This window comes from Phoenix dactylifera, chromosome 15, assembly GCF_009389715.1.
Source record: "Phoenix dactylifera cultivar Barhee BC4 chromosome 15, palm_55x_up_171113_PBpolish2nd_filt_p, whole genome shotgun sequence".
Taxonomy (NCBI): Eukaryota; Viridiplantae; Streptophyta; class Magnoliopsida; order Arecales; family Arecaceae; genus Phoenix; species Phoenix dactylifera.
The window spans coordinates 6,066,425-6,089,114 of record NC_052406.1 but is presented as its reverse complement, the minus strand read 5'-3'; the positions used below and the strand labels follow the sequence as shown (position 1 = coordinate 6,089,114).

The 22,690-nt window shown below is 40.4% G+C and overlaps 3 protein-coding genes across 3 annotated transcripts; 1 reads left to right on the top strand and 2 right to left on the bottom strand.

Annotated features, from left to right (window-relative positions):
• Nucleotides 1-6,064: 6,064 nt before the first annotated feature.
• LOC103718736 (blue copper protein-like) lies at nucleotides 6,065-7,637 on the bottom strand. The gene is made up of 2 exons (XM_008807686.4): nucleotides 7,353-7,637; nucleotides 6,065-6,735 (listed from the first exon to the last, which is right to left on the bottom strand). Exons 1-2 carry the CDS (start codon nucleotides 7,516-7,518, stop codon nucleotides 6,365-6,367), a joined length of 537 nt encoding a protein of 178 aa, XP_008805908.1. The 5' UTR covers nucleotides 7,519-7,637; the 3' UTR covers nucleotides 6,065-6,364.
• Nucleotides 7,638-12,089: 4,452 nt separating this feature from the next.
• LOC103718746 lies at nucleotides 12,090-12,795 on the bottom strand. Its single transcript, XM_008807695.1, has 2 exons — nucleotides 12,580-12,795; nucleotides 12,090-12,494 (listed from the first exon to the last, which is right to left on the bottom strand). Exons 1-2 carry the CDS (start codon nucleotides 12,793-12,795, stop codon nucleotides 12,090-12,092), a joined length of 621 nt encoding a protein of 206 aa, XP_008805917.1.
• Nucleotides 12,796-17,435: 4,640 nt separating this feature from the next.
• LOC103718737 (RING-H2 finger protein ATL52-like) lies at nucleotides 17,436-18,969 on the top strand. Its single transcript, XM_008807687.4, has one exon. It carries the CDS (start codon nucleotides 17,595-17,597, stop codon nucleotides 18,651-18,653), a length of 1,059 nt encoding a protein of 352 aa, XP_008805909.1. The 5' UTR covers nucleotides 17,436-17,594; the 3' UTR covers nucleotides 18,654-18,969.
• The last annotated feature ends 3,721 nt before the right edge of the window (nucleotides 18,970-22,690 follow it).

Sequence of the window (22,690 nt, the reverse complement as noted above, 5' to 3'; positions counted from 1 at the left end):
TTAGATTCGAACCCAGTTCGGTAGACAATTAAGTTGGATAGGATCGGGTCTATGGAAGATATTTTAGATCTAGTGGGCCATTCGAATTGGTTGGTGTCATCTATGACCGGACCAAATCCACAATATTCAACACTAAATTAAGGCTGATTCGGTCTAGATTTATATTTGTTTAATAATAAGATTTTATTAAAAAATCTTCCTACATCTGGATCAAACTGAATTTTGACTACTATAAAATTGTTTACTAATACGATTAAAACTCAATGAATTAATATTTATCTTAAAACCTCAACGGCTAGTGTTTCTTAATGTATTGTAATTAGTTTTAGCACTTTTCTCTTGAAAGAGAAAAAGAAGAAATAACTTCAAATATTTTTTTTTGAGTCAATTCGGATCAGGTCGGATTATGGATAACTAATAAGAAGTCTCAAAATTGACCCATATAGTGTACAAATCAGGTCGGTAGGATCAAGTCAAAGTTTATGAAATCTTAATCTGAACCGAAATGTGGAATGAGTCTAATATTTGAACCTTCTTCGGCTCCACGGCTCTTCAAGAATGGGATTGGTCGGGACGAATCATAGGTCAACCTGATCCACTTACAGCTTTACAACTAAGTCGAGTTCTTCATGGTAATTTCTATTGTCTTTTCATAATCTCTATTAAATCAATGGGTGGGAAGACTAACCAATTGACCAGTAGTGTTACTTCGGCTCTTAGCTAAGTCCCCCTTTTGCGAAGTTCTTCCTGGTTGCTGCACTATCCTCTCATGGGAGAATTCGAAATCATTATCTCCAGAAAATCTGAGCTTTGATATCATATTAACAAACAAATTTATCCCAGAAACTTAAACCAATAGAGAAACAATTGACAACGTCTACCGGTCTTAACTCCCTTTTTTGTTGATTAAAAAAAATTAATGAGACGAGTAGATCCACCTATCACAATGTAATACTTTCCACGGACTCACGGATAAAGGATCATGACATATTTGTCCCTTTTGGGGTATCATTTCAGATCATTTGCCATGTTCCTGTGAAACGCCATTGCATACCTATCTTGAGTAAACGGACCCTCTCTGTTTAGTTCTTTATTTTTTTTTATTTTTTTTAAGGGAGAGAATCATGAAAGCTGAGCTAGGTAAGAGAATGGGTTCTTTTTATTAGGGTGGGGTTCACAGTCATCCATGCCTAGTAATCACATGGATGGCACTTCCATTAGTACCAAATCCTACCAAATTAATCTCATATTATTTTTTTATGCACCTCTTCTAATAGAAGATCGTCTCAATTTAAATCTTGCTACAAACTTTACTTTTATTGCATGAATAATGCTTCTGCAGTTCAACGAACCTGACTTGCAGGTCAATCACAATAACTTAAAATCACAAATCATCTATAGACCCAGTCATTGTACAAATGTGACATTGCATTTGGCAGTTGGCCATAACGACTAGGGTGGCCATCTGGTCTCTCAGCAACATGGCTTCAGTAGCATCCAGTAACCTAAACTTGAGACCCATTCTCTCTGCCCTCCCTCTCAGCTGCTTTTTGAACTCCTCCACTTTGTGTCAAATAGAGCTCAGGATAGAGCCCGTCGAAATTATATCTTGCACCATATGCATCATATGGCTCTACACTATGCCAATCACCTCGGCTCGTTCCTGTGGGCTCCACTCATTATATGCTCGTCTCGATGGTTGACCCATAGGAACAAGCTGAGGTGATCTTGGTCGTCCAATTGGTTCAAGGTAGAGGTTGCAGAAACAGGTGAGTGTTGGGCATAAGGCAGACCAGATGTTGGCTAGGCTGAAGTTGCGAATGGGATAGAAATGGCACCTGGACTTGTCATCCAATGTAGCAGGTGAGACATCGGCGAAATGTGTCACCTGAAAATAATGGATGAAGGAAGTGCATGGTCAAGATCTCACACATTCGTGTAATTAATTCAATTTTTTTTTTTGTTCCAACTACTTGGATATCCTTAAATAAAATGCCATGGTTCTGTAGTTTACAATATTCTTTTATTTTTTATTAAAAATTTTGCAGAGAAAATTTTCAAAAATAATTCCAACTCCCGCATCTGTGAATCGATGCATTATTGGTGATTTACACGAATCTTGAGCAATGCAAGAGGCATATATTTTCCTAAGCAAATAGTTAGCTGGATCCACATATGGTCTCGGACTTGAAAGCTGTTTCAGCCAAGCTTCAAATTGACTGTTAGAATAATTTGGGTACAAATGAGTGGCGCTGGCATTAGTTCAACCACCAGGAGCTGAGCTGATCTGGATTCAAGTTTAGGAAAGTGTTCCAGGCTTAACCCTAAGCTGAAGTGCTACCACGGCCAGGATAGAGTCTAAATTTTTTGTGACAATAAGTTATTAATGTTTGGACCAAGCTGGGTATCGTTGCCACCGTCGTATCGGAGAGGGGTTGTATCTTTTGCGCCAAAGAAGAATTTATTTTCCTCCATGCCAATCTACCATTAGATCGTGCAACAGTCGGTTTGAGATCTATGCAAGTGAATGAATGAATGAATGAGTTCATCTGCATAGGACACAATCTGTTGGTCAAGAAGATCAATCATTCTTTCCTGTGGAAGATTCGATCTGAATCGATCTTCCCAAATATTCTTCTGATACTCCGGAGGAGTCGAAGATACCCCACGATCCCACCAAAATGGTTGAATGGCATAACTTAAACTTGAGATTAAAACATTAGCAGCTGGTTGCCTGGATTTCAAATCAAAGAACTTACAAAATACATGGTGGGGGCTGTAATGCTCTGTAGATAATTGCCCTTTTGATTATCATTTAAAATGGTCAATTTTTCAAGTACTTCATTGGGGTAGGCAACGTGCCACAGGAATTCAAAGTGTCAGCAATACTGTTTTTAACTTGCTGAAAAGCTACAAGCATGGTTGAAGAACCTAACGTTTCAATTTCATACACAGTTAGTCATCTAGCCCACTCGAATAGCTCCATCTCCATTTTCCATGATGCCTAACCACAAAAAAAGCTTAAATACATAATTCATATATGACCATCCACATCCAGGCCTGGTTCCTTATGTCACTAAAGCTACATTGATAAAAAAAAAAAAATCGAAATAAAGATTTAGAAATCAGTCCTAAATGCAGCATGAATCATTTTTACAAAACCCATAACTGTAACAACCGGCTTCATGCAATTTCCACATCTTCTTTTGAGAAATATGATGCAATTATCTCATCACCATGAGATCATCAGGAGTTGATAATATTAATATTTAAAATTAAGAAAGGAAATGAAAATATTATCCTGTTACTAGTCGCAACTCGCTCCCCTGACTTTTTTTTCTCCAGGGTTTGGCGTGTAAACGCGCATAAATCACCATCAAAACACCCTGCATTTTAGTATGCAAATAGATGCTCCAATGGGGTCTTCTGAAAGAAGTAGTATATGCCTGGCGTTTTTATGGCCAAAGAAACAAGGAGGACCATTCCACCCAGCCACCTTCCACCTTACACCACTAGCCAATTACTCCTCTTCTTCTTCTTCTAAGAAACGCTTTGAATTCAGTGGCGTAACAAAACTTAATCAGACTTGAAGGGTAACTCTCTGCATTCTTACCTGGCCTGAAGGTCAGTTTTCTGAGTAGGTTGGGTGAGCCATCAACTTGATGTGGATTTTTGTCAGCTAAACAGAGCAAATAACTTCAAAACAGAACAAGACATTGTGAGTCGCGATCGACGAGAAGAAAAGACGAGAGCGCGTTAGGTATAGTGACTTTATTCTACCAACTGCTTCCTCCGCTTCAGGTCTTCTATTAAATAATTTTAATCTATCAATCTTGTTTTCCTATTTCACGTTTTTTTTTCTCACAATCTTCATCTCTTCCTCTTGTCACCTACCATTTTTTTTTTAATTTTCCTTTCTTTTAAACATGCTGCTAGAAGCTTTGATTTTATTTATGGATGTCTTTTTTTCGCACTATGCATTATCTACTGCAAGGTTTTGGGATACGGCAAGCCCCCGTCAAGGCTTGTAACTTCACTACTTTCGCACTATTCGAAAACTAATTTACTACTTAGCTTCTTAATATGCATCCTCAAATGAGTGCAGGGAACTTGAGTTAATCTCCCTCTTGATGGCTGTTGTTTTCTAAAATTACTACGTTAAGCACCATGCCTTTCTCTCTTATCATGTCAATGAGGCCTAAGGAAACCATGCCCTTTTGCACCGCTTCTGCCTCTGCCATGAAGATATTAGAGACCTGAATAGATTTGAAAATCCTGAAAAGATGAGTTTCCGTTTACCATCTTGAAGTATACTTCCAATTTCTGCATTGTGACCTGTTTCAAAAACTTTATGGATCAGCATTTTTTTTGTGGTGATAATGCGGTTTGGGTTGTATCATTTGTGTGAAAGAAAATTCACCATCACATATCCACTGTTTGGTTGCGCAATAGCTACATTGAGATCTGTGTAGGTGGATGAATAAATAAGTTAGGAGTGTTTGAGTTATGTGCGCACAAGATGCCATCCAATGGATGACATCGTTAAAGATCGATCGCTCGGCACAAAAGATGCAACCCTAACCTGATTAAAGGAGGTGGTGAGGTGATTCACATACACTAGCCTTCAGTCTTCACACATTTGACCATACCTCCATCACCTTAAATCAAGACCAGGAGAAAGAGAACCGCTATGAGGCCCAAATGTGGTCACCCGCTTCTATCTAACGTTTCCAGATTCAAAGTGATTTGTGTGATTTGGGGGACATTCAAGGGGTAGCACGTCGTATTGGAAATCACTTCCGTGACTAGTTTCCCCCGCATAGTTTTTTTTTTAAAAAAAGAGAGAATATCTTGTTATAACTTGATTTGGATTGTGGTGCTACCAGCAGTGATGTAACCTCATTAGTTATCATTTTTCTTGGATGTACGACATGTGAAGCGTTCAATTATTCAGATCTCAATGATATGCCGCATTCAAATAAAAATAATTGAACTGAATAATTATATTGTGAGTGAATGCATCTTCCCTTCTTTCAACAAACTATAACGGAAAAAAACTTACAGCTAATTAGCATGGAAAAATTTTATAGAACTTAGACTTGGTGCTAGTTTTTAAAATTTCACCATACTAGAAATCATAGGTATATATATTCTCAAGCTTTCTTACACTACTACCATTTATTTGTTAATTTTGAATAAACGCGCCCATGCTTTTCGAGACTTCGACACCTCGATACCTCGGTTCCGGAAGCTGAGATGAGGGCGATATAGACCGGCCTAGGCCATGCTGGGTGTGTGCTAGGAATAGAGGGTGATTGGGCTACGGTGATTGGCTGAATCCAGAAGGGCACTGACGGTATGGGTGGGTGCCACTTCTTGCTTCAAGACATCCGGATCATGGTTAGTGGCGGCATAGCGTTCCAGGCCAAGTATGTTTATAGAGAAGCTAATAGAATCGTGAATTGGGTAGTTTCGTATGTGGCCGATCACTCTAGAAGAGCCCTGTGAGTTGATGAGAGAGAGTTGCCTAGAGCGCTCTGTGATCTGCTGCTTTTTGACTATTTTGGATGTATTTATGCTAAAACTACATGAATCATCCATTCTAGTAAAAAAAAAAAAAAGAAAAAAAAAAAAAGAAAGAGAGAGATGCCCGCGAATAAAGGTCAAGAATTATACTATTCATGAACACCACCGAATCTATTTTCTAAGCTGTAGGAAGTTTCTACAAGGTTACAAAGAAATGATTCTCCAGCCCCGCGCATCCAACGAACGTCAGCAAGTAGAAAGGCTCAAAGGGCAGCACTTAATTCTTTGCAAGAAGAAAAAGGGAATAAAGCAGCCACGATTGGCCATATATATTGCTTCTGTCTCAAGTGATGGCTGCATAAAATTTCCCCAGAATCTCATTCCCATCCCTACAAACTCTCTCCATTCCCTTTTTTTTAATGTAAAATTCAATAAGGATCTCTCTCTAGCTCACATCTTCTGAATTATTTGGCATGAAATTAAATACTACAATGATAACTTCACTTTGGCTCTTTCACCAACTGCATGTGCCATGTTCTAACTCACAAAAGTCCCATGACCATTCTTTCATGTCCATCCATGCATCATCATCCACCAAATCCTTTAACCAACCAAAGCAACAAAAGAAAACGTAGAGCCTAGAAATTAACCTTAAACCATCACAGCAGATGTCCAAATTGTACAGGCTATCACACTCAAATAAAGCTATAGTCATGACGATACATCAATAACCACCATGTTCCATGAGCATTCTCCCAACACAATGATATCTAGCCACCTAAAATACAAGAAATGACTCAATAATAGAGCAGGAGCACTGTCTCTACCCTGGCCGGGCCTAGAAGAGTAGCACCGCCAGCCCAGTGAGCGCCACCATCGCCGATGCCGGTGCGAGGCCTCCAGCGCCAGAACGGCGGGTGCCGGTGGTGGTGGTTGTGGGCGGAGTGAGCGTAGGCGTGGTGGAGGTGGATGGAGGGGAGGGGGTGGTCGGTGAGCCGGAGGACGATCCTCCGACCGTGACGGCGAGCTTCATCCCACCGCTGCAGTGACCGGGTATTGCGCAAATGAAGTAGTGCGTGCCTGGCGTCTTGAGTTGGATCGTCGTCGGCCCGTTGCTGTCGTTGCTGATGGCGTTGCTTGACGAGCAGGAATCGTAGTCGCTCGAGCTCACCTCGGTCACGGTGTGAGCCCCACTGGCGTAGTTGAACGCTGCGATAACCAGGAGAGTGAATTGGATGAGATTTGGAAGCTATGGGTATCTCCTCTGCATAATCTCTGACGTCAAATTTGATGTATGCTATATGTGAATGCAAGTTGTTGACGCTGCTTTATTCCAGTTCCTTTACAAACAGAAATTTGGCTATGCAGCAGCACTAGTCTAGCGATGGAAAGTCTAAAGAATATAAACAGATGATTATGAACTGCTATCAGTTTGAGATCAATATCGTAAGAATTGATCCTGAATTATTGAAAGAGTAAAAAGGCCAGCTGCATGACGGAAAGTCACGGGGGACCATAGCAAGCAGAGCTATCATAGTCAAAATCTCACATGAAAGTAGTCTCTTTTTAGCTGGCGCGATTCAACTTTTCTCTTGAGGTTGATGTGCTACTGAGGTTGAATTAAACCAACTACTTCCTTTATTTTGTTGAATGCGTACAACACATTCATGAAGCAATAACTTTGTTAATTAGCACAAGTATTAGATACAAGAGGAGAGATTAAAGCTAAAATACTTCAGAAGGCCATATACTCAAGACATCTTTTGGGTTTTTGTTCAGATATCAGCCTTACAAACATAAAGTTGGAGAAAGGGACAGAGACTAACCAAGGCTATCGCCAACCGCAAAGGATTTGCCACTGGTCCAGGTAGAGTAATCGACGCCCGACGTCCAGCCTGATGTATCCCCGACGGTGTAAACGGTGGCCGAGCCCCATGCGACGCAACTTATGAGGAAGAGAGCACCCAAGGCGACCGAAGTGTAACCAGCCATTTTGGGCCCTGTTCAAAAAGAAGAGAGGCAAGGGGGGAGAAGGACGCTTGAGAGGAGAGGAAAGGAGAGGAGGGTCATTATAAAGAGGTTGAGGGGTGGAGTGGTTGGAGTGAACAGGATAAGGTCCATTTTGTCCGATATTCCTCTAAGCTTTATGAGTTCTGTAAGTCTGAGTTCGATGAGAATGCCTTAGGAAAGACTCCATGCCTACCACGTAGATGACCACTTCTTTTAGCTTTTTTTGTGTCCCCCCAGCGTTTAGGTCCCAGTATCTGGCATGATGCCGACCCATGGTAGGGTTTGTCAAACGACTGATTATATTTGCATGAACCTAAAGCAAGGGTTTTTATTATGTTGTAACATTAACGCCGGTTGTGAGTCGAATTGATCATTAACGAGGGAGAAACATATTATGAAAATGGGCAACCTGGTAGCGCAAATAGATGATTTGGCCCCCCTAGGACATCATCTTAGGATTCGCTCCAATTTTAACTCAATTGTTATAAGGCCAATTGGGTTACTTGTGAGACCAAGTCTTGGCTTTTTAAGAAGTTTTCTTGTCTTTCTTCATATAGAGGTGACAATTAATAACATGACCCGTCAACCCGGTGCTCATTTTAAGCATAATTAGATTTATCATAAATGAGTTCGGGTCATAAATAGGCTAATCCGTCTAGACTCAGTTATCAAACGAGTTAGATTCAGGTTTACACCTCTAACCTATTTGAACCATTTTAATCTGTCTAATAATTAGGTCCAATTATAGATCGCCTCATTTAAAAGGTTTTTAACTTGTTTAAAACTAACTCAACTCATTTTAGACCTATTTTACGACCCACTAAACTCGTTTTAGATCTGTTTAATATGTTGAGAACCTACATAATTTGTTTAACTAGTTTAACTTGATTTAATTTGTTTAGTAAACATATTACGTGGGTTGGAGCTGTTTATAAAAAGATGAGGTTTGGATCTGAATTTTCGATCTATTTAATAATCCGATTTGGTTGATAAATTGTTGACCAAACAAATATGTAACTTGGCCCTCTGACCTGGCTGCCACACAATTGTACAGCCCGGTAAAGGCATCTCATGGTGGGATTGATTGGCTCATCAAGTCAACAACTTGGACCCACCCGGCTGTATCAGAAGTGGGATCCTTTTTATCCGCGCGGAAGTGACTGCACAGGGAATCTTCGTGTGTATGGGCATAACTTGGTCGCCAAGGCGTTGCTTTCGCTTGGAATAGCTGCCACCAAACGCACTTCATCTCTCTCTTTCTATGGCCAGCTTTCATGGATGCTCTCTCGCTTGTCCCAGATATGCTTTTCTTTTACATTTGGGCAGCACAGGGCTTTGGGAAAGGAATAGAACTTTCAGGGTAGAATAATGATGATGGGCTTGCTAATGCAAATCAAACAGGGCACAGGTTTTCCACAAATAGGACTGTGACATGTATTGGCTTTTGTTGAAAAAGAAGAATAAAGGAAGAAAGTTATATTTCTGCTTGTCTGTGACAATGTACAGTAGTAGCCTTTATATAGACTAGGAGGTTGACGAAGTTTAGTAAGGTCGACTAAGTTTGGCACAATCAATCACAAATCAATTAAGATGAAGTTTGGTAAAACCGACTAAATTTAGCATAATTAATCAATCAATGAATTCTAACCGCTTTGATTTCGTGCTTCTTTCTTCTTGTGATCCTTTCCTCGCAAGAGTTGGCTATAATTGTGTAAACCAGGAAGTTCTGCACTACTTCTTAAAGAACGTTTCAAGAGAATGGATAAACTCTTGGTTGGCAAATTGATGCAATACTACAAACTTCTGAATAAACTTTGAATCTTTTTAATGAGCTTATTCTTTTCTTAAATGTTCTGAAACTCGTTTGTAAATTCAAATAGTAGTTAACTCAGAAAGCATCATTGCAAATTGTAAATTTAGGTGACTCCCCAATGGAAGCATATATTACATTGTCCAAAGAAGAATGCATTGGGCAAATGATGTATTTATAATTTTTTAAAAGTGAATTACACTCCCATGTAGTACGTACTCCCTTTCTTTCTCAGTAACAGAGGAAATTATGGTGTTTTCCATAAGGTTCCTGCAGTGCTAATCAGGAACCAACCTTATCAAGCCAAGCCATTAAAGGCCATGTATATATAAGTGATGCTTATTCCATGCATGCAAGATCACCACCACATGCTATGAATGATCCCTAGCTAGGTTTGTAGATGTTATTATTTGGCAGAAGGTTTGAGGATGTGCACAAATGATGTTAATGTTAATGCGACTAGCACGGTATTTAGGGACTTATTTGTATATCTTTGACCCTTCAATCTGCGATATTCAATCTGGATCATATATACACTAAGTTCAGTAAGTGTGCATCTTTCTTCATTATGTTGTTGCACATTTGCTGAAAAAGAGGCCAATGGAATGCACATCACACAGGTGATCAGAGTGATGATGAGTGCACACATTTTGGAAAAAATAAGACTGATTAACCATAAGATAATTGGCTAGCAGATCATCAACAAAAAAAGAGAAAGGATAGAGAATGGTCTTCAATTGAAAAAAAATGAAAATTTGATTTCTTAACCCGGAGATGAGATGTCGAGGGGCGGCAAAGCTTCAGTTTTGTTGAATCTGTGTTGAACCTATTGCTGATTTGTTCTTTTCCTGTCATGATATGGCTGGAGACTCTAGTGAAATTCTAAGGTTCCAATACTATATTTCCACCTTATTTTAATAACATACATTTGTTATTCATCTGATACTTCCTTGTAAGCATGTTCATGGTCTGGTTTTTTATTTGGCTATCTGGTTTTCAAACTTGTGTCTGAGAGGTAAATAATTAAGCTGTGTAATCTGGTAGGCAAGTCTCACTTACCAAAGACCTAGATTTCATGTCTGATTCTTTCTGGCCCAAGGTTGCTTTTGCAAAGAAATTGATGCCAAGTTGAAGGGTTGACTTCAGGTTGAGAGTCATAATAAATGTTCCCAAAACTGAACAATAATAGCTTGATTAGAACTGACTGCCCTCCTCAGTATAGATGGGACTTGGATTATTAGTTTGGTGCAGATTAAAGCTTATGCTTAATGCTTCAACTTTAATTTTTAAGTTATGTTGATCGTTTTCATGTCTGGTTTTCTTTATTTCTGATTTCTTCTTTATGACTTGGAATTATGTCATGGAAAAGCATGATGAAGTTTTTGATTATTTTTGAGTTCTTCATAAGATCCGATACAATTTAATGTACATTTTGACTCTTAGAATCAACAACATGGAGTATAGTTTTGGGCGCTTTAGGTTATATGTAAGATCAAGGAACATTTTGGCAACCATTATGCTGAATTTTTCGATTAAATGAAGTTGCTGATTGGAATAGTTGATAAATCATGAGGCATCATTGCACCATATTTTGAAATAATGGGCCTAAGTTGCATGGAAGTGTTGCTTTATAAACTGCTTAGTAATCTTAGGGGTTCATTTATCCCCAATTACTAGTCTTCTTTCCAACAGTGTCGTCCTTTTATGCCTATATTTCCTTGTTGTCCTCATGATTTTCAAGTTGATAGATCTGTTCATACAATTAATCTTCTTAATACTACTTAACTCTAATTCTGTGAGTATATTTTTCTAGGATTTTTTTTTGTTCTCCCTAGAGTTGTTGTTGCAGTGGTCCTGTATCTAACAAAAGGCATGATTCACTGAGAATTTTTTAGCTACTCTTGAGAATTAGTTCCACGCTTACGAATCTTAGTTGCTAGGTTCAAATCAAGGTTTTAAATCTCGCGGAATGGAGTATCCCAGCTTCTGTATAAAACCTGATGTCTGCTGTTCTGTCCGTCCCGCGGCGGTATCCCGATAGATATTCTCATCTCTCTTTCCTCTTTTCTTTTTTCCTTCCTTCCTGTTTTTTTTTTTGCTTTTTTTCGTTCTTTTGTTTCTTTTTTTTTTCTGTTACCTTCCTTTATTTTCTTTCTTTTTTTTTCTTCTATCTTTCTTTTTTCCCTTTTGTTATTTTTCTTCTCTTCCTTATTTCTTTGTTTCTCTTTTCTTTCTACATTTTTTCTTCATTTTTTTATTCTCTCTCTTTTTTTTTGTCCTTGGCCTTTCACTTTTATTTTTTCTTCATGGTTCCTCCTCCTCTTTGGAGTTCTGAACCCATCCAGATCTCGTTTTCTCGTAAATATAGGACGGAACAGGGACTTAAAACCTTAGCCCTAATTGTCATTCACTTTTTTCACTTCCAAATAAAAGTTTGTAATCACCCATATCACAAAAGAATTTTCACTTAATACATCTTGCGATCTTCACTTGACGTAAACGATGAAAAGGAAGAACTGTGTAGTAAATGATTCTGATGTTGCTTTTCTCCTTTTTTTCTCTGTCGAAGTGCATGGTTATGAGTCTGCAATGAAGGAATCTGCAGGCAGATGTCATCTGTAGCTGCCGCTCAAATAATTCGTTACATGGAATACAGATATGACCTTTTGAATCCACCGAATCCTCACTCTATTTGATACAAACGTTAAGATCCCCACCACCTAGTTTTAGGACAAAAGAAGCATCAAAATAAGCATCGGCCTAATGCAAAACCCACTCCACCAACTCCCAAGCAGAGGGCCAAAGCCAAGCACCACGTCGCCGACGCCGGCACCGCATCACCTTCTCCATGTTCCTCTGTCTCCGACCACAGCATCTTTTCTTGAAGCATCGAGACCTCGACCTCGAGCAGCGCCACCCACTGCCGATGAGCCGAGAGTCTCAATGACTTCTCCAGGAGCAACGCGGCCATCTGCTCGTTTCTCGCATTTGCCAGCGACGCCGCCTTCTCGGCTTCTCTTGCTCGTGTTTGCGAGCGCCGCAGAGCTCTCAGCAGGCTCGAGTTCTCACCCCCGTGATCCAGTCCCCATTCATCATCCCACTGGTTCGCCCTGCTGCCAGGATCGATGTCATCCTTTGTTAACCAAAGCTATAACCAGAACAAAATCTTTGAGAACTAACAAAGCTCTGCTGACTAGCCTGGGAGCTGGGGTCGGCAGTGAATTCTGCGGCACCAAAGGGGTGGAGATCTTATTCTTCTTGTCATCATCTTCAATGGACGAGAAGAGCTTGAGTGGAGGGGGGAGGTCGCAATTCTGGAGGAGGTCGGCAGCACCGGAGGTGCGATTCGAGAACTCGAAGCCCATTAACATCTCCTTGTCATGGTGCTCGAATTGCCAATCAAACCACCCTTTCTTGGTGGGTGGACGAGACGCTGGCTTCTCATCCATTGGCTCAGGAGAACTGGTTTCTTTCGTGGGAGGGAAGCAGAGAATGGCTGAGGAGAATGGTTCCTTTCGGGGGTTGGTGGGGAAAGGATGGTTGGAAAAAGCGTGCCGCAGGCCATGCGTTTTCCTTGTTTAAAGGGTTGCTTGCGTTGTTACGATTTTAATTATCCGGTGGGTACTTCGGTAGCGTGCCTGAGCAATCTCCTTCGCGTCACTCCATTGGCATTTACGCACTTCGCACCTTTGGTTGTCAAATGCCTGTCTAACCTTTGGATGGCGTGCGTCAGGGCCGTCGAGATGATACGCTTCAGGGATTTTCTGAAGGAAAAAAAATTAAGAGAGAAGCCTTGGACCATGCAGATGGTTCTAAAATAGTGATGTTACTCACAGTGACATATTGCCTGATTCAATCTCCTTCGGCATCCTGAATAGGATAATCCAAACTAGATTTTGATGTAGTTTGACATTTCCTAGGTATTCCAAACAACGATAGCTCTTAGACAAATATGACTGACTACCCTTTGATCATTCAATGGCAATGCATACAAAAATTATTTTGCAGCTCGGAGCAAACAGGTTGACGAGCTGACGAGCAATGTTGCTGTGCTCGACCCGGCTGGAGAAGCCTGCATTGCGTAGGCTTCAACTCGCGACCAGTGAAAAACAACCAGAACATGTCTGGTGGAAGGCCTTTTGATGTTTAAATCAGGAGAAAACAATAGAGACTTGAGAGAAAGATGGTAGAACTGGAGCATAGCAGAAAAGTTTCTCATACCTAGAACGTCCCTTTGCCTGATATTTATAGAGAAGCTCATGATGATCTATGCGATTAGGACTGCCTGATTTCTGAACGGGCAACTAAGCTCTTTCTTTATATGCCAATTTAGAGCCACAGAAACACCAGCTTGGAGAAGATGTAAATAAAACTATGTAATACCTAAGGTAGACAACTTTATTGGATTTATTTTATATACTATTTAGAAACTATAACATTGAAGTCGGACTCAACTATAGAGTCCAAATTAACCAGATGTCTGCCACAAATGCAACTATAATATCGCTATGATCTTCAACAATAATAATAATAATAAATCATCTACAGGTCCCATGTTGGGTAATAACAGTTGATATTGCTACTCATTCACCTGGAGTACAAGACGAGGAATGCATGTAGCTGTCCACGTACCATAGTCTCATATCCGTCCACCTTAAACCTTTAAAATAAAATTAAGAAAAAAAGTTGTGAAACCGACTAAAACTGGAATAAAGACCCCGTGTCCTCTGCTTTGGAGCTTTGAAAGACTCGATTTGGAGCTTTCGGAGTGCACATCCTTGGGTTGTGATAAAAGTTGCGACTAGGAGCAACGTACATTCCTTCCTCACTTTCAAAAGCAGCCATAGAAACTCGAGAAATCCTTCCAATTGATCAATCGTGTCCATCCGAGGGTCCAATACAAGAAGAACAGCAAATTTGCTGTTCTTGTTGTATTGGACCTTCGGATGGAGTTTGTCAAATTGCACCTTTCTCTCTCGACAGAGAAGTTTTAACGAGTCGGGGTGAAGAGAGGAGGGGAGAGGGAGCCATCTCTATTTACAGGACGGTGGGATGATGACGGTGAACGTCAGACTCCGATACGGAGACGCAGATCGAGCAGAGGCCCCAGGCGACCAACCAATTCCGGTGAACGTCGGAGGAGATCGTGAGTGGAACGGAGACTTGTATATATGACAGTGTTGTCAAGCTTCATAGAAGGATAGATCATAGATGTCAGCGCGTCGTGGGAAATGCTCCACTACATCCCCTTGCGCGAGTGCATGTAGTCTTCGCCTACGAGTTAAAGCACTAGTGGTTCTTGTAGTTGGAAGAATGGAGCGTGTGTACGATGGTCGAAGTGGCTTAATTATCTAGAGATTTTTACTCCCTTCAAATATTTGGGCCTTCCTCTAAGTGGTGCCAAATCTTTCAAGTCGGACTGACTTCTTCTGGCATCTTCGAAGAGCAAGTATCTTTCTTTTGGAGGTTGACTTACTCTTATCAAGTTCATCCTTACATCGTTCGCTCCATCTTTACTGCATGTCTTTATTCAAGCTCCGAATCCAAGTCATCAGGAGAATTGACAAGCGCAGGAGATTCTTTTTTGGGACTGGTACCTTTTAAATGCTCGTGGTTTATCATGCAAGATTAGCTGGGAAACAATATGCTTGCAGAAGGACGAAATGAGTTTCGAGGATCAAGGATGGCACCTAATTTAACAATGCATTGCTGGATAAATGGGGATGGAGGTAATGCAACCAATGATCCCGATATTTGGAGAAAGAAAATAGAGTTTGCCTATCATAAGAAGGTGAAATTGTGCATGTGTTGGAAACCACCTTGGAAGTGCTCTAATTTTTAGAAAGATGTCGTTCCAACCATTTGGAATAGAGTTCACTTCCAAATCGGAAATGGCAACGTCAGTGCGCCACTCAAGGTGAAAAGTTTCCTATAGCTATGCTGGAAGAAGAACCTCAACACGTGAGAAACCCTTGGTAGGAAAGCTTGGTAAAAATATTGGCGAATGTGTGAGGACCATGCGAGAGTATATTTATTCCTACATTGATTATTTACTGGATAGATCTTGGATATTAATATAGAATAAAAAAATCCAAATAATACAACTTGTGATTATATTTGTATAGATTTAAACTTTTAGCCTGGCAACAAATTATTGGCTTGGCGGATCTTGAATGATGCTTGATAGTCTCTGCTTCCACCACACTCTATTGTTCTCCCCTGCTTCGTCTGATACGCATTTGGCACAAAGTCTAATCTTTGGAATGGATACTCGGAAGGAATTTGCAAGTGTCTTCTTGGGTTTTGACTGGACCTTCAGTGATCCGGCTGTCTCTCAACCTACTTTCTGCTTTGATTTGAGGGAACCATTACCAAATTGGGAGAGCCTACATAGGAAGGATTGCTGCAGATAAGAAAGGACCCTACGTACCAAATTGAATGAACCTTCTTTACCGCATATTTTGTTCGTTCTTCTCTTAACTTCACCGCATATCTTGGAAGCTGGATGTAATGTTTCACTCATTTTCTTGCACTCTCTCTTTTTGTGCTTCACTGCATCGTCCTCTGTAAATATAGTTCCTGAACTCCAATAAAAGCCAGGTGGCTCCTTTTCCGGCCTCCCTTATCATCAAGAAAAAAACGTATATCACGCCTTTAGCAAAGGATTAACTGGCAACATTTCAGCATAGAGATGGATATAAGCTTAGAACCTTACAAGAATATTTATATATCTTCAGCCAAGTTAATTGAAATAGTTTTCTTAAACAAAAATGTGATGTATACATTATCTTATAGATCGCCATATATGACAATATCTTCAATTTGTATGAAATCTCAAGATTAGGTTGACTGGCATTTGTTGGTTGGGTTTGGTCAAATATCAAGGTGGAGAATCGAAATGCCAACCCAAGCTCGAACCAGCTTGACCTTGGGCTTGTTTTCTTTAGCTCAAACTAATCCAATATTCGATCCAAAGTTATAGTCCAGCCTAACCCTACCCAACCTAAAAGCCTACAAAGGGGACAAAAGATGATAAACGGGTGTAATTGGTATGTGCAAATAAATTAGGGGAGGGGTGGCCATTAAATTGGATCGATGCAAGTAGGGTCAAATATTTATCAACCCTAATCCATCTTATTTATTAAACACATTAAAAATCTATTTTTTATATTAAACAAGTAATTGAACCCGGTCTTCATAATTGGTTTAGAAAATTACTTGAATCATATTAAATAAGTCTTAAACATATTAAAATTTTAAAAAATGTTAAATGTGTTGGGTTATAATCCGTTTTAACTACTAAACAGGTTAAGACTCTAAATATGAAATCGACCTAGTTAATAAATAAATTAAGTCAGGTTGACCTCTTTAAAACCTGGATATGTTTTATGCCAAATCTGAACTCGCTTAAAGTTGAGGATTAAGTTGGTAGGCCGGGTCATAAATTGCCACCTATAATTAGAATAATATTTTGATATAAACTAATATGTTTGGGTAGATGATATAAATACTACTTTAGAATTAAAAATATTCCAATAATATATTATATATTTACATCAACTGTCCTTGTAAAATAGTATGTTATCATCGATTTGGGCCAAATTAGATCAGCTTAATTTTTTGTAAATCCAAGCTTGGCCCCAATCTCAATGGGTCGAAGAATTTGAGCCCAGTCGGATTTGTCAAGCAACAATTTGCTGTCCAAGTCTCTTCAGAATTTTGTCCTAGTCTATTTAAGATCATGGATGGTAAAGAGAGAAGCAGAGATGAAGCTTCCTTCCATGAGCCGTGTTCAAGTTTCCAACCATTGGGCTCATAAAGTCAAATGGAAAACGAAATACATCACATCATATGGTAAATTTCCACGCGTCTTCCAGGCCATCCCACGGCGATCCACCCATTTTAACCCCACGAGCGTTTCACGATCTCATCATCCCGGCCCCCTTGCACACTGCACCCATCTCGATGAACACCCAGAACTATACCTCGATGCAACTACAGGGGGACCCACACAGACTCCACCAACGTGTGGGCCAGTAGAATCGTGGGTTAGGGGGCCAAAAAATGGTGTGCGTTTCCTTTTGCAACAAAAAGGGCAAAACCGCCCGCCCCCGCCATTGACCTCCCGATTAGAAAACCGAGTTCCTTCCCCCTTCCCTTCCATTCCCGACCGGCGGACGGAGAGATGAGAAGAGTCCCGGCTTCCGGCACTCCTCCACCGCCCGATCCGTGCTAGACCTAACCCCCGATGGATCTCCACCGTCGGATCCTCTTACCCGGCGACGACGACCGTCCCCGCGACCCCGCCCCGCCGTCCCCAAGCGCCCACCGCAACCTCATCATCATTGTCGTCTCCGTAATCGCCGCCGTCATCTTCCTCTCCCTCGTCTACTACTCCTTCCTCCGCCGCCGCTGGCGCCTCCGCCACCTCCTCCTTCCCCCCGCGGCCGTCCCCGCCGGCTCCGGCGCTGCCTCTCCCCCCTCCGATGACGACGGGGCCGCCGAGGACGGGGAGGGGCCGCACCATGTGTGGTACATCCGGACCGTTGGGCTGGATGAGGCAACCATCGGGTCCATCGCCGTCGCCGAATACAAGGCCGGCGGCGGGCTCCTCGGCGCCGCCGACTGCTCCGTGTGCCTCGGGGACTTCCAGGACGGGGAGCTCGTCCGGCTACTCCCAAAGTGCGGCCACGCCTTCCACGTCCCCTGCATCGATACCTGGCTTCGGGCCCATGTCAATTGCCCCCTTTGCCGGGCCGGCATCATTGACCCAGCGGCGGATCTCGCCGGCGCCGCTCCTCCTCCTCCTGCTGCTACCACTGTCGGTGCTGTCTCGGTCGACGACTCGAGTTCCTCGGTTCCTGTGGACAATCCCGACACTGGAATCCAAGCACTGGAGAGCGATAATGGGTTGCAGGATGTGGAAGAAGAGGATAGAGGAACGGAGAGTGGAGTTGAAATTGGAATTTTGACTGACCAGTTGCTGGAAAGCTCTGAGCTTGCGGTACCGAGCGAGTTGGGGGAAGATGGGTTGCAGCCGGTTCGCAGGTCGGTTTCAATGGACTCGCCATACTTGGGTATTCTTCCCATCAGAGTGGAGCCGGAAAAGAACTCTGCGGAGGAGCAAAAAGATCCCTACTTTGGGGAAGAGCAGACAAGTAATAACCGGGGAAAGCAAGGAAATTCTTCGAAACAGGGTTCATTGCGGAAGGGTCATTTAGAAATAGAAAGATCTCTGTCGAGCAGCGGCAGGGGGTTCTTCTCAAGATATGGACGGGTGGCCAGAAACTCGATCCTCCCCTCGTGATGGTGGATACAGGTGGTTTGTTTCGTTTGGTTGCCGTTAAAACAATGTCCTTTCGAGTTTGTAGTGTCTGTGAATTTTGAATATGAAGTGTTCTCAGCAATGTGAGAGTTACTCACTGCTGGTCATACATTTAGAGATAGTGAGGAAGGTTAAAAAAAGTGAACTTCCATGTCACAGATAGTAGGCAGTTCACACTTATATCGTAATAAATAGAACTTTGTTCTCTTATCAATGAATGTCTTCACCTGCTAAAGTAGCTGCATCGATGTTTCAATTTGATCAATGAAAAGCAAATTGCAGCAGAAATTAGTGCTTACTTCTCTATCCATCTTTCTTTATGTTTACCTCTTTCTCTGGTATTGGATTCATTCTATAGATTGCATTATTTTGTTTCCTTGTTTTCCAGTTATCTTAGTTACAATATGTAAGCAGGGATGTGATTTTGGAGGAATGTGTGTGGTTTATGGTTATGGTACATTCGTGCAGGCAGTGTAATATTTTTATAGCAATGCTTTTCCATGATCTGAAAATCTTATGGATGGCATAATTTTATTCTTGTAGCTGCTTGCTGTGTTTGTTACTGATCACCATGTTCTCTGGTAAACTCCACCTTACCTGGAAATAGGGTCCTCGTGTTTTTTTTTTTTCCAGCTGACAGTAGATGATCAGTTAAGCATTACCACAGAAGTATCCTGCAACTTAAAATTTGAAGTAGTGTATTGTATATTACTCCCTTTTATGTAGCTTCATTAGCTGAATTCTTTCTTCAACAGCTCGGGGGGCCTTTTTTTCTGATGGCAGTATTGATGGCCTGGATCAATTGAAGAAGTTATCATGATTCAATTGCTTTGGTTATATACACTGAAAATGGGCAGAGTTAAATCTTGTGCTATGGCCCATCTAGGTGTAGTGTTAGAAGCTGGCAGCAAATTAAATATTCATAGTAGCGTTAGATGGCAGTGGTCAAGTGTGCACATACATATCGGTGAAAATACAAGAAATATCTTGTCCATCTAGGTATATGTTTTTCGAAACTTGCCTTCTGATGTAGAAAAGATCAAGTTACTCCAATCTGCAAATCCCTCCATTCTAAAATCAATTTCAGATCCTAATGTTTATATTAAAATCTGAATCTTCCATGAGAATTTACACAGGAAAATTTGCATAGGACAAATCCATATACTGGGAGAAATAATACACATCCAGGAGGTGATCTCTCTTGTCTGGAAAGAAAAGATGAGAAGAAGAGAGGAAAATATAGAAAAAGAGAATCTAACTTATTCATTCATCATAAAAATGTGCCCTCTTCTTTTTTCTGATTTAATAGTTAAAGAGATAAAAAGGACTTGCAAAATGGAACTTCTCCCACTAGGACACCTGTAGACTTTTTCCTTGCTGTCGTACAGTCTGATGGGTCGCTCCAGTGCCTCATGATCAGTGGTCCTGAACTCCAATTGCTCGAGTGATGCTGAACAATGCTGAATCTACAATGTAGGAATGGATCGTCATAATGCTAGGACTCGATCATGGTTGTTGATTTAAATCAACTGCTAGATCTTGTAATTGCTTATTTTATGGATCTTCAAGGGTTGAATCATCCTTGAATGGTTGGATCTTCCACAATCAAGTTGTCTGCTGAAACCTTACCTGTCAAATCTCTGGCCGCAGGGACTTACCCAAAAAAACTTTGGCTGCAAGATTCCTGTTGGCTCAATTGATCTTCAATTTTGATGCTTTAGTCGCTAGATCTTTGACTATCAAACCTTCTAGTTTCCATAAAATTGATTAATATGTAATCATGGTTTGGTTTCTTCACTCTTAGAATTGTGAGAATCTCCTCAAGTATGTCTCCATATGATCAAATGGAGCATCCTTGCATTATCATGTGTCCTTTGGATGTTGATGGCGCCCATTCTTTTGGTTTTGCCATGTTTCTTATCATGTACTGCCATGTGGCTGAATCAATAAATTCTGCTCTAATACCCTTTCTTGTGGAATAAATTAAGTTGATTGGATTTGCAAGATTGCATGATCTAAATTAGTTTCAGATCTATTTTTTTTATTCAATTTTGAAATAATGTTTTAGATTTTGTATAGAAACTCGCGTGGAATGAATTTGTATCTATAGCCAAACATATACTTATCCTGGAAGTAAATTCTTATCCTAAAAAGATAAAAAAAGAAGAGGACAATAGCTGAAGAAATTTTCTCCCCATCCATCATGACCTAGTATACACCATTGTTTGATATTTCTGCTCAAGAAGGTTAATTTGGATAATGATGAGCTAGGTTTGGATGGCACCTGACTAAAATTGACTTGTAAATTTGGTTTTAGTTAGTTTTGGCTAATTTCATCAGTTTCGGCTGAAACTAAATAGTTTAGGCCCAATATGGTTTCAGCTAATTCCAATGAAATCTGGCCAAAACTTACCATGTTTATCTTTAAGTTTTAAATAGCTAATTAGTTATCCAACTTCTCTACATCGACACATCCATTATATATAGGTATCTCAATTGTACTTCAATTTTCAAAAGTTGGAGAGGGGGATTTTGGGTACCTCTAGGTTGATCCTCCTCTTTGCCGGATGACTAGTTGTCATCACCAAAAGTTGGACATAGTTTTGCGATAGGAGTTCAGGGTGTGAGAATTAAAGCCTTCAGTCAAACCACAAGCTCTATGAGTTGTATGATCTTCTCCTCCATTTAACCAAGATAACTCTGCATGTCATTATACATTAAGGTAGAAGCCATCCTTGCCTTTCCCCTTCAATGTGCTTTAAGCACCAAAAGCTTTTCTATTGTCCACTCGTACGGCTTGAACCACAAACTATGGCTCCTAGAGATAGGGCCCTAGCCTTTGATATGAGCTTGATCTGATTAAAGAGAGAAAGAAGTAATTCTTTCAACCTATTTAACTCGGACTTCCCAAAGAAAATAATAGAAAATCTAAAGAATTGTGAAAGTAGGGTTCTAAGCCCTTTTTGCTTTCATTATTTGAATAAGTGATTACACTACCTCTTATTTATAGGGAGGTCCGACTCCCCCAATCCTGGTCTTATTCCTCTCTAATCAAACAAGGTTAGAATATTTTAATGCAGTAAAAAATATATTAAAATTAAATTTTTCCTAAGCTATATTGTAATTTTTATATCAATTTTATCTCCTACCATGTCGTCAACTGGATTGGAAGTTATAGGTGCTTAAAGTCTTGCTCAAAATGGAAAGTTTTACTTTGACTGGCCCATTTTGAACCCAAAACATTGTTGAGGATCCATGTCAGTGGGGTGTGAAAACCCCCTTTAGGGGCCATGGTACTGTCATAGTACTCACTAAGATTTTCTTATATTGTCCGGTATGTCGAAAACGGATACTAGGTGAGAAAGTTATAGCCTCCAGAAGTTAAACTTGGCAATTGAGTCTTGGATGTGGCGTATTTTGCTTCCAACCTCCCAACCTCCAAATTCTCTCCTTTTGAAGCATTTGTTCTTCTTTCCACGTTGTTTTCGGTTTTACATTCATTCTTCCATGTGAAAATCAAATTTCTACTGAATAAAAACTTGTTTTCTTATGATACCTCTTCTATTCATTCTTTCTATAAAATTGATCGTTTGGCTGATTTTAGCAAGGAGATGCTTACTTCATATGTACTGCTTAGCCACTTTGCATGGCCACTTTGATCCATAGTTGATATGGTAATTGCAAATGCATTGCTTAATCCAGGTGATTTATGATGTAAAGACAGCCAAAATAAGGTTTTTTTACAAAGCACTGCATTTATTGAAGAGGTAGAAAATTATTTCATGATGGAGGATTGCATGAAATCTAATGTTGAGTGGATTTACCATTTTGGCTTTGAAATAGGGAATTTCTTGCAAGTATTTTAATGTGAAACCAATAGTAGATCAGGAGTTTTACAATGACACTCTAGTATCTTAGTAAGTTAATTGAATGGTCGGTACATTCTTGGAATTGCTTTCTTCGTATTGTGCAGGGACCAAATTGCTGTGCACAAAATCATACACTGGTCAATTTTTTGT

Bases quoted from the DNA above. Each gene is read 5' to 3' on its own strand.
- LOC103718736 (XM_008807686.4), bottom strand. From the start codon at position 7,518: ATGGCTGGTTACACTTCGGTCGCCTTGGGTGCTCTCTTCCTCATAAGT. The intron at 6,736-7,352 runs GTTAGTCTCTGT...TGGTTATCGCAG, and splicing joins TGCGGTTGGCGATAGCCTTG to CGTTCAACTACGCCAGTGGG.
- LOC103718746 (XM_008807695.1), bottom strand. From the start codon at position 12,795: ATGGATGAGAAGCCAGCGTCTCGTCCACCCACCAAGAAAGGGTGGTTT. The intron at 12,495-12,579 runs GTGCCGCAGAAT...TTCTGGTTATAG, and splicing joins ATAAGATCTCCACCCCTTTG to CTTTGGTTAACAAAGGATGA.
- LOC103718737 (XM_008807687.4), top strand. From the start codon at position 17,595: ATGGATCTCCACCGTCGGATCCTCTTACCCGGCGACGACGACCGTCCC.